The sequence below is a fragment of the Cyprinus carpio genome, chromosome B12, assembly GCF_018340385.1.
Source record: "Cyprinus carpio isolate SPL01 chromosome B12, ASM1834038v1, whole genome shotgun sequence".
Taxonomy (NCBI): Eukaryota; Metazoa; Chordata; class Actinopteri; order Cypriniformes; family Cyprinidae; genus Cyprinus; species Cyprinus carpio.
Window position 1 is genome coordinate 16540293 of NC_056608.1, and position 13634 is coordinate 16553926.

The 13634-nt window shown below is 37.5% G+C and overlaps 1 protein-coding gene across 1 annotated transcript in view; it reads right to left on the reverse strand.

Moving 5' to 3' along the window:
- Positions 1-8787: 8787 nt before the first annotated feature.
- Positions 8788-13634, reverse strand: part of atrnl1b (attractin-like 1b) — an 89715-nt gene continuing 84868 nt past the window's right edge. Inside the window, exon 29 of the mRNA XM_042735665.1 lies at positions 8788-10814. Within this exon, the coding sequence (XP_042591599.1) occupies positions 10690-10814 (125 nt within the window). The 3' untranslated portion in view covers positions 8788-10689. The remainder of the gene's footprint in view (positions 10815-13634) is intronic.

A 13634-nucleotide genomic window follows, 5' to 3' on the forward strand; every position in this document is an offset into this window, starting at 1 on the left:
TGAAGCGCTCTTGGATTCTCATTACTAAAATAGGAGATAAACTGAATGTCTACATCTCCTGTGGATTAGCCCCATTCGATTCACTATGCCAGTATGTCCTTCATGGGCAAAAATAGTTATACGCTTTACATTAAACTTGACACATGAACAGAAAGCCATAAAAAGCTCTTGTGGTTTAGTGAGGTCCTGTCAGTTTGACTGATGACTCAAAAGTCACTAACAGCTTAGCAGTCCTAAAAAAATCATAAAATCAAATGTTTTTGTGACAAAAAGGAGCTGCAAAACAGTGTTAGCGGTAACAGCTTACAGTTTTTCAGTTTATAAATAATGCTTTTACAGCATTTATTAATCGTATCTATTGTTAAAGGAATTGTTCACCCAAAAATAAAAAATTTGCTAAACATTTACTCACCTTCAGGCCATCCAAGAGATGAGTTTGTTTCTTCATCAGAACAGATTTGGAGAATTTTCCAGCATTGCATCACTTGCTCACCAATGGATCCACTGCAGTGAATGGGTGCCGTCAGAATGAGTCCAAACAGCTGGCAAAAACATCACAAGTAATCCACACGACCACTTGTCCATGAATTGGCATCTTATTAAGTGAAAAACTTTGTTTCTAATAAACAAATCCATCATTTAGACAATTTCAACTTCTGTTTTTTTTAAGCTAAAAATAAGTCCTTTATCTATAATATTGCTTTCTCCAGTGAAAAAGTAATCTAGTCTGAATCAGGAGAGAAATATGCACAGTTCAAGCACTGTTTACGAGCGAAAACAGTTCTAAACAAACACATTGGTGGATGTGAGAGGATAACAGGAGATGGACTTTTTCACTTGAGAAAGCGTTATTATAAATTATGGACTTGTATTGTGGCCAGAATCAAAATGTATGTTTCTTACAAACACATACAGTAGCTTGTCACTTCACAAGACATTAATTGATCGACTGGAGTCATATGCATTACAATTTAAATTACATTTAATTTTACGTATTATGAATAAACACAAATTGACAATCAACAGTAGTACAAATTAAAAAAAAATTCATTTCTATTTCATGATACCTAAAGCATTAACTAACAGTAGAGATGTCAAAGCCACTGCTGTTTTTGAATCACCGGTTACCTGGCTGTCATCATACATGCTTTAGCTTTGACTGTTACCTCAGTTTGACTGTTCTTGGCAATCTTATCAGGCTGGATTCATTTTCACTCCTTGCATGCAGGATTAAGTGATAATGGGGACATGATTGTCAGTCGGATCACATCAGTCCACTCTCCCCAGGACAATAACACACAAGGACGCAACCCAGTTCACCTAGAACTCACTCAACATGCTGTACTAGCACGTGGTGTTTCTTGACACCAGCGACCACTTCAGACATGATGATTGAACATGTGTCCAAAAGACTGGTAGAGGATTTATTAGCTGTGTCACACTGGAGAAAAAAAGTGAATTTATGAGTTATGAGAAATTTGCACGGTAGGAAACAAGGAACGCTGAGAGGCGAGATTTAATAATCGCTCAAGCGGAGCGTCGATGGCTGCGAAGTCTGTTTCAAAAGAAAGGGATCACAGCGTGCCACTGTAATTACGGAGCATCGTAGATTTGCATCAAGCACAATATGAGCTGTGAAGCAGGACTGAAAAGCAAATGACACGGTATCAAATAAATGAACAATTTTATGAGCTGGGTGTCTGGTCTGTTTCAGATAAATTTGGAATAAGAAAGCCAGACTGATTAAAAAATACCTTAGAATACGTCCTTTGTACACAACAAGCACAGCCACATGGAACCTCAGTGAAAGACTAAAATAATTGTGTTCCTCAAATAAAAGAGAGGCACAGAAGATACAGAACAATGTAATCAGTGTGTACTGTCTGCTCTCAGAGAGGAACTTGTATCTAATTACCTCACCCTTGACCTTGGGGCCTGGCGACGTTGCTCTTTTTTCTTTTCTTTTTTTGGAGAACAATTTCAAAATTATTTTTACCATTCTACAAAAATGACACTTCTAAACTGTAATTTTTATCTTATTTGTGGTAAATGTCAGGGTTTCAGGGGCTGTTTGTTATTGATTTCCTTCAAAGCTACAGAAGGGCACAGGTAATAGTGGGTTAGTGATTAGATTCATTGATAACGGCAAGAAGATGTGAGACTTCCTAAAGATTTTCCCATTACTAGAAACTACTAGAACAACTAGAAAGCAAGAGTTTGAGGAGTGGATTCACTAAAACGTATTCAGTAACCAATCCAACTTAACCAGATGTTAAATGTGCTGAATAATGTTGCACTATATTTAATTCGGATGCACAATAAATCAATATCATAGAGTGTAGAATTATTATTATTATTTTATTATTGATATTGGCCCGTTCTTGGATGTTTAATTGTGCTTGCTCATTTTTAGATTTAGATTGCATTGGCTGTCACCTAATGCTCACTTAGTCAACATTACTAATTTAGCAACACTGTTAAATGTAATCTTTTATCAAATTTCAAAATTTATGTCTATTTTTAATATTGCACATCATAATGTTGTGATGCTTAGATTCAATTTTAGCATTTAAAATGTTGTTTTGAGTGTTTTAATTTTTTTAGTTTAAAAGAATGTTTTTTTTTTTGTATGTATTTATTTATTTTTATTTGCATATTATTGTTTTGAAATTTTAATATTGGGCATCCCTATTATTTAAATTATTATTATCATTTTTTTTTTACCCCCAATTTCACGTTTTTTTCCCCTACTTTTTAACTTCAAGAAAAGGTACAAAGCAAGTGTTTTTATTAATGCGTAAATTTAATTGAATGTTGATTAATGATGGATGGGTGTGTGTGTGTGTGGTTTGTTGTTGGATGGATGGATGGACTTGGAATATGAATAGGGGAGAAGGGGTCAGTCAAGAACCCCAAGTGTTGCCATATCTAACTTGTTTGTAATGGATTTCATGTCATTTCATAAGACGTATGTGCTTGTCACTTGTGATCTCTGAACTCTGACCTCTAAAATGAGGATTATAGTCTAAAGTCCATGGTTACTCTGGTCCACTTGTCAAATATTTCATATGTGAGGGTTGAAAGGTGAAAGGGTAGACCTATGCCCAGCATGCACTCAACATGCTGTACATGACGATTAGTCATGGGCCATTTCATAGCTTGAAAGCAAAGTGAAGACGGAAGTGGGCAGAGGGACACTGAGATGGGACAGGGATGTGACTCATAGGACAGCTGAGGGGAGCCGAAGATAGGAGGCCCTTTGTTATTACCAAAGGCAATTAGGCATAATGTCTGGTTTCTGCATAGTCTTCAGTGCCATGTGCCCCGCGTTCTTTTAAGGGGCCTTGAATACAGAAAGACAAGCATCAGCTTTGTGACCAGATGAGCTCTGTCTGTGTAATTTGCAATCAAGCAGAAAAAAATTACCCGACATCAGAAGAGAAATAATGCCATGAGGTTGACAATTCAGAGGGAGTATTCATGTCTTCTGCAGGGTCAGCAGGATTTGAGACATTCAATTTCATAAAGGTTTTGTGTCGGCTGATTATTTCAAAAGTTCAAATAAAAAAGCCTTGAAACTAGCCATAAGAAAACAAAGTGGAACAAAAGAGTCACGCAAAGGCCATCCTGCTCCTCAGAAGTAAAAGTTTGCCTGAGAGAAACCAAAGAAATCCAAGCAAAATTATTATCTGTATTTACTGTATATTTGACCACAAGCATGTTTTACTTCTGAGGGAACTTTGAGAAACCCAAACTCTCTCTCCAGAAAAAAAAAAAGTTGTTACGTTGTTACAACATAAAAGTTATATTATTACCTCTCGCGCACGGTCAAGGTTTTTTGACTGTGAACTAGTATGGTCTTTTTTCCATTGAAGAGTGATCAGAAACACAAGGAGGCTGTCAATATGGATCAGTGAGTTTGTCCGGTACAAAAAATGTCATCATATATATATATATATATATATATATATAATATATATATATATATATATATATATATATATATATATATATATATATATATATATATATATATATATATATTGATCTTGTGTTAACCACAGGCCTTATTTCAGGCATTTAACCAAAAACTCATTCAACAAACCCATGTATTCAAGACATGTGTTTACATAATAGATGTGTGTGTACTGTGTTTATTTATTATGTATATATAAATGTATATATAAATATGTATATATAAATTTACATATTTATATTTATATTTTAAATAAATATAAAAATATAGCATTTTCTTAAATACACATGCACGTGTGTTTCTATTCATATATTCAAAATAAGCATACACAGTACACACCCATATATTATGTAAACACAAATTAATCATTTGACAGCAGTAGCTAAAATGCTAACTCGTTTCCAGGTTTAAGCCTACAAAATACTCTTATTTTGAAAAAAAAAATGCACTCTGTAATCTACAGATTAAAAAAAATATGCTCACTATTATTATCATTTCTTTAATATTTATTTCATTTTTAAATTTAACTGTATGCCATTCACAAAATAGAGATTATTTTGTGTGCCAATTTATGGCATGCCACAGATTGATCCTGTATTTAGTCAGGAACATTCCTTTTTAATGCTACATGCTCACATATAAAGGAACATAAAATTATTCCCACATAAAATAAAGTGTCCCAGAGAAGCACACGCCAGTTTTGGTAAAACTCATCTTCCTCCTTGTAGGTCTCGGTGTTACAGGCATCATAAGGATGAATGATTTATCCGTAACCATCGCTCATTCTCTCTCTCACCTCCAGTATTACCAACAGGCCGCACTCTCATTAATATCTCTTAATGTTAGTGCCAGACACCTTGATTTACGCTGGGCATTTCCTGCCAACTAAAAGCAATAAAGGCACAAGGCATCTCTCACAGCACTCATCCACTGACACACCCAGAGATATACGGCCACACCGGATACACACTCCACGACTCCCCCACCCATTGACTTATATGACTGATATTGACAGATTCATCCATACGGAAATGGCACATCTCAAGCGCTCATCAGAGGATGGGATCAGGTGAAAAATTGGCGAAGGGAGGAGTCCGGAGCATGAGGAGGAGGAAAATGGATCGTTGGGTGATTTTATATTTCTTTTAACACTCCCCATGCTGTCATCACTTCGACACTGATTGCAGCCGATCACAAATTCAAATGTTATCATGAGTTCAACCAGCGCTGACCAGAGACTAATGAGTAGGCTTGGTATTGAATGCTTTCCAGAAGACAGTGAGGAACGCTTTGACATGGAAAATGCAAAAACAAGGCAGGCTTATCCATCACTGCCTTTGATACATGGCATGATGTTACGGCTGTCTCCCGTCAGCAGGCTGGAAAAACACACATACACACGCAGATCTGTGAAGAGTTATCCATATGTCTCCCCTGAGTGTCTTTATGGGCATTAGTCAGCTGTGACAGCTCATTCCGTCTATGTCAGCCTGTGCCGCGCACCTGAGCAGACTGACTGACTAGCCAGGTCTGGTGACTGTCACAGTGACGCGGATGGAAAAAAGGTGCATATGAAACAGCACAACCTTCAAGAATATAGAATATCCATTGCACATAATGCATCAACCCTAATTTGGGTTAGAAAATGTATCAAATCATTATGGCTTTAAAATTTGATTGGATGAACCACATTTTAGGCTGCTGATGTATTATTTAAACAAGTCTCAAGGGGTTGTGCTTTACCTTTACAGGTTGATTTTTGGATTGATTTGATGACAAAATTGGGGCCTAATACTTGGTAGTGGCAAAACTCCTATGATAAATAGTGTTCAATGGTTCATACTTATTTTTTTGCCAAGGGGTCATCGGATGCGACATGCAATTCTACAAGTTGTTTGAACCGAAATGTGTGTTGGCAGTGTGTGTACACAACAACCCTATAATGAAAATGAAGATCCACACTGTGTTTTTCTGGGTCTTTTTTTTTTTATCTCGTTAAATCATTTCCCCTTTCTCTAATCGAGCCCAGAGCCATAGGGAGCCCATCTCAGATGCCTGTCTGTGTGACATCACACAGACCCAGGCCCTCCCACCATTGTTTGATTGACAGTAGCGTTTCAGCACAGACTGGACTGGCGTCTTACCTTAGATCCGCCCTGAGTGAGCTGTCATAAGTCCGCCATTGTTTCACCGTCGGAGCAGATGTAGACAAGAATGACTCCTAAGCGATTGAGGTGTTCTGTTGTTGGATGTAATTATGAACATAGCAGTCGTCATTTACTTCCAACATCTGAGCCGCTGAAGACGCAGTGGATTACGTTTGTTTTTGAAGGGAATGCTCCCCCATCTACATAAATGCGTCTGTGTTTGCCGACATCTGAGCCGCTGAAGACGCAGTGATTTACGTTTGTTTTTGAAGGGAATGCTCCCCGGATCTTTGCAAATCGCCTTTCCTAATAATGTGCTAATTAGCAAGTTTCATGACGGATGCGGCTAAAGTAAACATTCCCTCAGAGATCGGTACAGAACAGAGGGGCGGGGTCAAAATAGCTCATTTGCATTTAAAGGAACATGCAATAAAACGGCTTGCTGTAGACAGAGCTGTTTTTAACAGGGTAAAAAGGGTGTTGTTTTACAATACTGTAACACTTGCTTGAGCACTTGATGGTGTTTTCGGGGCTTAAACTGAATGTTTAGATAAATAAAACCCTGACGAGCTCTATTTCCCCACTTTATTATCTAGTCACATCCTCCTCTCTTTTTCTTTCCACATTCCACCACGTCATAATAACCAAACTGTTACGGACTTTTCATTAAGACCCTAAAGAATCATATCAACTTGTGGAAAATGGGCATTCGATGACGCCTTTAATTGTTTTAGTTAATATCAACACTAGTCAATTTTAATACCAATTAAAAATTGTAATAATAGTTTATAGTAATTTTTGTGTTTTCTAATTTCTATGAGTTTTTTTTTCAGTTTTAGGAATTTTAAACTTGTTTATTTCAGTTATCAAGGCAACATTTCTAATTTTCTAATTTCAAGTTGTTGATGTGTGTGTGTGTTTTTTTAAGGTTTTCCCATCTAATATTCATATTTTTACAATTTTAGCTTAATTTAAATATGAGTTAATAAGAAAAACTGTCCGTTCATTAAAAAAAAAATGTTATTCATTATGAAACGAAGCAAGGTTGTAAACAAGGAAATTAATTATATATTATTAATTTGTCACCCTGTATTAAAATGCTTCGTTACTTTGACATAGGCTAAATTCACTACATTAGCAAACAACACTGTGTTAACAGTAACACTTCACGCTTAAGTAGGTCTTGTTTCATTGTTCGTTTGTAAACTCTCAACAATGACAGCCATTAAAATCAGACAGAAATAAGGATGCATTGGAAATAAGCCTTAATTTCAGCAAACATACTCTCTCTGATACATTCTGAACTGACGTTGACGTTAGCTTAGGTGCTAACAAGCCGACCAGCAGATTGGGAGAAGTTTGATGGGATAACATCAGGAAAAATGTATCACGGCAAACTTACTTGACTTATTTACAGAAAACTTTGATTTGGCAAGTTGACGTTACTTTAGCAATTAGTTATTTAAAGTTTGGTTAGTTTAAAAGCATTAAACCGTTGACAGCAAACTCAACTCCGCATTGTTTAATACCGCGAAAAGTTGCCCAATGAGAAAAGAAGATGATTGTGATTGTGATTGCTCAAAGACTGGAGGCGCTTCACCAAATATGTTTTATTGGGAAAAAAGATCGCAACAGCTAGACAAACCCCTATGGTCTCACTCTGACTAGTTTGCAGGTGTGTAATACCAAGACTGGAGCTATATTGTGAATATATCAATATATGTGTTAATCAGAATTGTATATTATTAAGCAAACAGTTGACGTCTCATCACTCCTTAGAATAATAGAACATTGCTATACAAAAAAATAAAAATAAAAATAATAACAATAATTCTAGCCTACATATGGGAGACATGCAGTGATATGACTAAAAGGTGTTTTGCATCAAAATTGTTACTATCTTGAGGATTTTATCAGATCTGTAATGTGGTATTGACCAATCAAAATCCAAGATCAGAACTTTTCAATACACAAACTGCATTTTGTATTAATGTGCCAAGCTGCTTTCTCTATGATTGTTATGTTGCTTGGCAATGGCAAAAAACCTACAACTAGGCTAATGAACCACTTGATGGATAAATTGTATCAACTAAACATTGGCATTTTTATCATATTGCTGTTGTTGTCATTTTATGAAAGTAAAGGCACTTAAAGCTGTGGGTTTTAGGCAATCCACTTCACATCGCTGCCTACCACCCCTTGACTGTGGTAAAATAATGGGCAACTAAAACCATATTACAGAAAACAGATATTTGCTTTGCATTTCAGGGATGACAGACTCAGATCAGATCAGCCTCCAAAAAACAGCTGACTATGTTTTAGCAGGTAAACCTTTCACTGGCAGGTCTTCTTGCCTCAGCAGTTCTGAGACTAACAGGGGTTGCTCTGGAATGAAATGTAAATTCTTTCATTACATTGTCTTGAGCGACAAGGATAACATTATAACTACACATTTATTTTACTGATTAAGCGGCTAAATGGTTTCACATCTAAGGCACACACTGTAATTAGATTATAAATCTAGCCATTTGTACATTTTTGCTGTATCTTCTGCAACCAACAGGCATTTTAACATTGGAGTATTTGCTAACAGCAACTGATTGATTTTGTGAAAGCCGTGAGGCGAGCTTTTCATATTCATAGGTGCTGGAATGATCCATGAACTTCTGAATATTCAAGTGTTTTATTTTTCCATTTATCTTTAAAATACAATGAAGATTAATGATATGCACTGAGGGATGAATGAATCAGTTTTTTCTCAGATACAGTGAGATGATTCCTGTGTAATCAGTCTGTAGAAATCCTACGTGACAATCTCTTACTTCAAGATAAAAAATAGCTCAGAAACTAAATTCCTAACACATCATGACCTGAAAAGTAAGTTTAAAAATGCCCTGAATAATCTAAATGAGCAGCTTCAGTTTACATCTAAACTTAAAAACAGATACCAACATGAACTGAGTTAGTAACATGAGTGACCTAAGAATCAAATCACAGAGGTATTACACAGGAATCAATTAGTTACAAAAACAATTCAACATTTCTTTTTTTTTCACAAACATTGTAAAAGACATGATTATTTCTCATCACCATCATGTACAGAGGGTGGCCCTAAAATACCTATTGACCTTTTAATATCCTTTATTAAAACCAGCAAAAAATACAAACAAAACATTGAAGTAGCTACATGAAGAGAAAAAATGCGATTCACATTAGATTCACATGTTCAAGTCCATCTAAAGCAAACGAGTGATGATTAGGATGCTGTACACTTTTTGCTGTTGCCACAGAGAGAAAAATAAGTCCCTTGGACATCCTGTTTTACCCACGGAGGTCTCAGGCTTGGTCCTGGCGATGTTTTAGAGCAAGGTTGGGAACTTCAGAAGATCCAGTTGTATGGTGAATCCTGGTAAACCTGCTCTGAGAGGACTCAGTCCTTGAGTGTATGAACAGTCTAAATACACTCTCACAATCCTCAAAATCATCTTCCTCTTTTGACATTCACAATATGTGAAACTTAAGAATACAAAAGTTCATTATAAAGAGATAAATCGTTACTGCAAAGTTATGAGTCATTGCTCATTAAAATCTGTACCGCTGCAAAATGACAATAAAAATTATGAAGATCAACAGCTTTCCCAGAATTCCCTAGCATTTCCTTAACAATACTATACACCCGTTGCGATGCGGCTTCTGGCGTAAATTCTCCATGTTTGTCAGTTCAGCGAGGTGTGATTTCATTCCTCAACTAGAGTCCGAATTATCTCTGTGGTTTACAACTGATACTCGAACCAGCTGGCTCCTCTATATTACGGTGCAGCTAATGGTGTGCGATATTTCAAGACATGAAGACGTTCTTAGTGTGACACGTAACTCACAAACTGTTTACAATTTTCAAGCATAGTGTGAGTGGTTCATGCAAAGTCTTCACAAGAAGAGCATAAGTATGAAATGTATGAAACCTATGAAGCCACCAGCAGCACAACGTCATTAGCTTACATGACAGACAGCTTCCATGCCATGGCAAACATTTCTATAGTCCATCTCTTAAATAAAATGTCGAAAGAGCTAAAAATTGAGCAAAAACATAAGTCTAGTTGGCGATAGGTGAGCAACCCGTACACAAAACCTGCTACCAGAACGCTACTTCTGGCTTAGCAAGACACTCTGGTCCAAAATGTACAAACCATGCTAGAGGCACATCTGTGCTTGGTGTAAAGCTGATGGGAGAGACCCTCAATGTTCAGAAGGCCTTGAGAAGACAGAAATGAGGGCTCAACAGTGCCAAGAGTCTGATGAATCTAGAAGAAGCCTGTCGTTTGGTTTGGATGGAATCGAACTTGTAATGTTTGAGCTTGAGCAGGTGGCAATGGCAAGGTCGTTTGAAACGGACGAGATCTATTAACGACGTTTAATTGATAAAGTGAATGTGGAGTGGAAATAGAGGGCACTCTGTCGCCTAAATAATCCCCTCACATGGGGCCGCTCTAGGCCGCCATCTGCCTGAAGCAGCACAAGAGAGGAGGACGCTCTGGTAAAGGACAACCCACCGAGGCCACAGACGATTCAAACACAGGTGCCCTGGTGAGTGGGAGGCAGGGCTTTGCGGTTCTTCAAGCCTTGGCTTTTCTCTTTGAAGTCCATGGGCTTCTGCTGGGACGTGTCGATAAGAGCGCTGGCGATGGCTATACCTGCAGACAACACACAACAAAGCAAGCCGAGGGTCACAGAGGAGCAATGGAGACTCACAGAAAGCATTCAAAAGTGAAAACGCTTCATTTACATTTCAAAGCAAAGTTATTTAAAAAAGGGACAATGGTAACTTAAAGCTATCTCTTTCAAAAGAACAACAATTAGCTCATTCGTTTTTTTAAAGAGGGATTCCTGACTGTTCATGCATAATGAAGTTTCCACACATGCCTTGGAAGACTTGGAAACTACACCTTGTTCCTCACCAAGGTCAATGGTTTCAAGGAGCATTTCTTTCTCCTTTTCTATAGCCACTTTCTCTCATTCTAGGATGGGGTATGACGTGAGCTCGACTCCTAGCCCCCTACGTTTCGCGCCAGGATTCTGTCACTGTCACATGCTGTGGTCAAAACCATGGCCGCAACCCCAAAGCCATTTTTCAAAGAAGCATCTCACAAATCATCCTACAAACACAACGGCCACTTCTGTCCTAGTCTGGCACTGCCCCCTCCCTGCTTTTGAAGCAATACAATTATCGGAGGGGAACAATTCATTACTTCAGACAGGCCAGGGCAAAAGGAATTGAATTCAGCACATCAGTGTGAAGCCGGAGCTTCAAGTGTTCAGGCAAAGAGGATTTACATCCAAGAACAACCTGAGCCTCAGACAGTTACACACTGCCCTACATCGATTTATTACCCATCACACCTGGGCTGCAGGGAGGAATGTGAAAACTACACGTCTGTCAACAGAACAGTCCTCGGGACTGAAGTGTGCGGTGTACGCCTACTACCAGAGTGCTTTTAGAGCTGGTTTTGCATGAACTTAAACTACTCAACATTCAGGTCAAAAAGAATTTGGACGTGAGCCAGTAATGATGGGTCAGGAGTGTATATATAAACAAAAAAATGCTGCTAGATTTTTTTTTTAATAGGTCAGATCGAGAGGATTGTGGAATAAAAGAGCTAACTTTCAGAACTCAAAAAATATCTTCTACAGCAAAAAATTATAATTTAAAACACTACTGAGTTGCTAAAATGACATTTGAAATTCTTAGATTTCAGACTTCAAAGCCCAAAACAAAGAAATGATCACCCACAGTACATATACTGATCAGTAAGGTTTTATTTTTATTTATTTTATTTTATTTAGTTTTATTTTAAACATGGAATCATTTTAGATAAGCAAGGAAGGAAAAATGTGGAAATATGTGCTTGTAGTATTTTATTTTATTGTATTTTATATTTTATTATCATTTTATTTTACATAACATGGAATCATTTTGGCTAAGTGATGTAAAAAATATGTGCTTTTAGTATTTTATTTTATAAAGTAAAATAAAAAAATACTAACAGCATAGATAAAATAAAATATAAAATAAATTATAAAATAAAATACTACAAGCACATATTTTTTCTTTACATTGCTTAGCTAAAATGATGCCATTTAATATAAGGCCAGACCTGCACATTTTCCCACTGAAATCCTAATGAGGAAAGGGAGGAAAGAAAGAAGGTCACTTATTTGATCACACATGCATATACTGTAATAAATAAACATGCAACTGATTTTGTTAGCCAGGCGTGGAATGAGAGAAACCTTCGGCGCTGTGGAAATCTCGTAGGAATTGTGAATATAATCAATACGGTTAGAAGGGATCAGCGGCTGTCCGCTGACTGAGTTCATTATCATGTCCCAGCAGTAAGTCGAATGGGAGGCTGTTTCAGTAAAAAAAAAAAAAAAAAAAAGGTACCACGCTTTTAGGATCATACTCACATCACACCAGGTAGACGTGCAGACAGAGCAGGGTGACAGCTGACAAAAGCGGCCTGCTCTGCTCCAAGCTCCTACATCAGTCATACACAGATTGGTCTGCTTTGTGAAGGTGATACACCGCTTTATCCTAGCAGACAAACACCTACACATCCATCCTGCTGTGAAACTTCCAAAAAGACGAACAAAAGCAAAGCTCTTTGATGACAAAGCGACATCTGTGCACGAAGCTCCTGTGCTTCTCTCCAAAAATATTCTTTGTTGATTCAGAAGAGTCTCAGCATTTTTCCCCCTCAGTCTCTTTCTCCTTTTATTTCTAACTCTATATCTGATGTACCCCTCTCTCCAAAAGTGCTCATGACGAACTTCAACAGCCCAGCAAGCACCCACTCTAAAGTTTTCAGTGTCATGAAATTACAAAGCTCTGTCTCGACAGATCCAACCTCCTTTAGATATCACCAAAATACTCTTTTTGTGCATATCAGTTGTTGTTTTTGTTATGTGCTGTTATTTGTTGCCTCTATTTTGTGCTCGTCAAACAAACGAGAAGCTATTAGAGAAACAAAAGTTGTTTTTATTTTCCTCCAGATCAGTCAAGTTCCTGGGGAGAAAGTCAAGCTTAAAGGGACATGGTCCAATAAAGCAGCATGTTGACTGACAGGCGTGCTGAGAAGAGGAGGGGGTAAAAGGTTTTTTCTTAACCCATTCTTATCACTCTGTAGCTCTTAAAGCCAGACAGAAGTCTATGCGACGGACCTCGAGCTGACATGGCTTTTAAAGCACTGCTGTCTACATATATGCGTGAGTGATATGTCAGTACGAGCTCTCTGAAAAGGTGCTGTCAGTTGAAGGTGAAAGACAAAGATGGGAAAAAAAAAAGACAGAAACTGGACACCATCATTACTGAATCGATTATTTTTTTGTTTGTACATTTATAGAGGCTGTGTTTGGTGCTCACAGGAACAAGACAATCCCTCGTCTCAAAGTCAAGGACACTGAGAGGTACAATGTCTCTTCAGATTTTCTAGGTCCAATAAGCTGTAACAGAC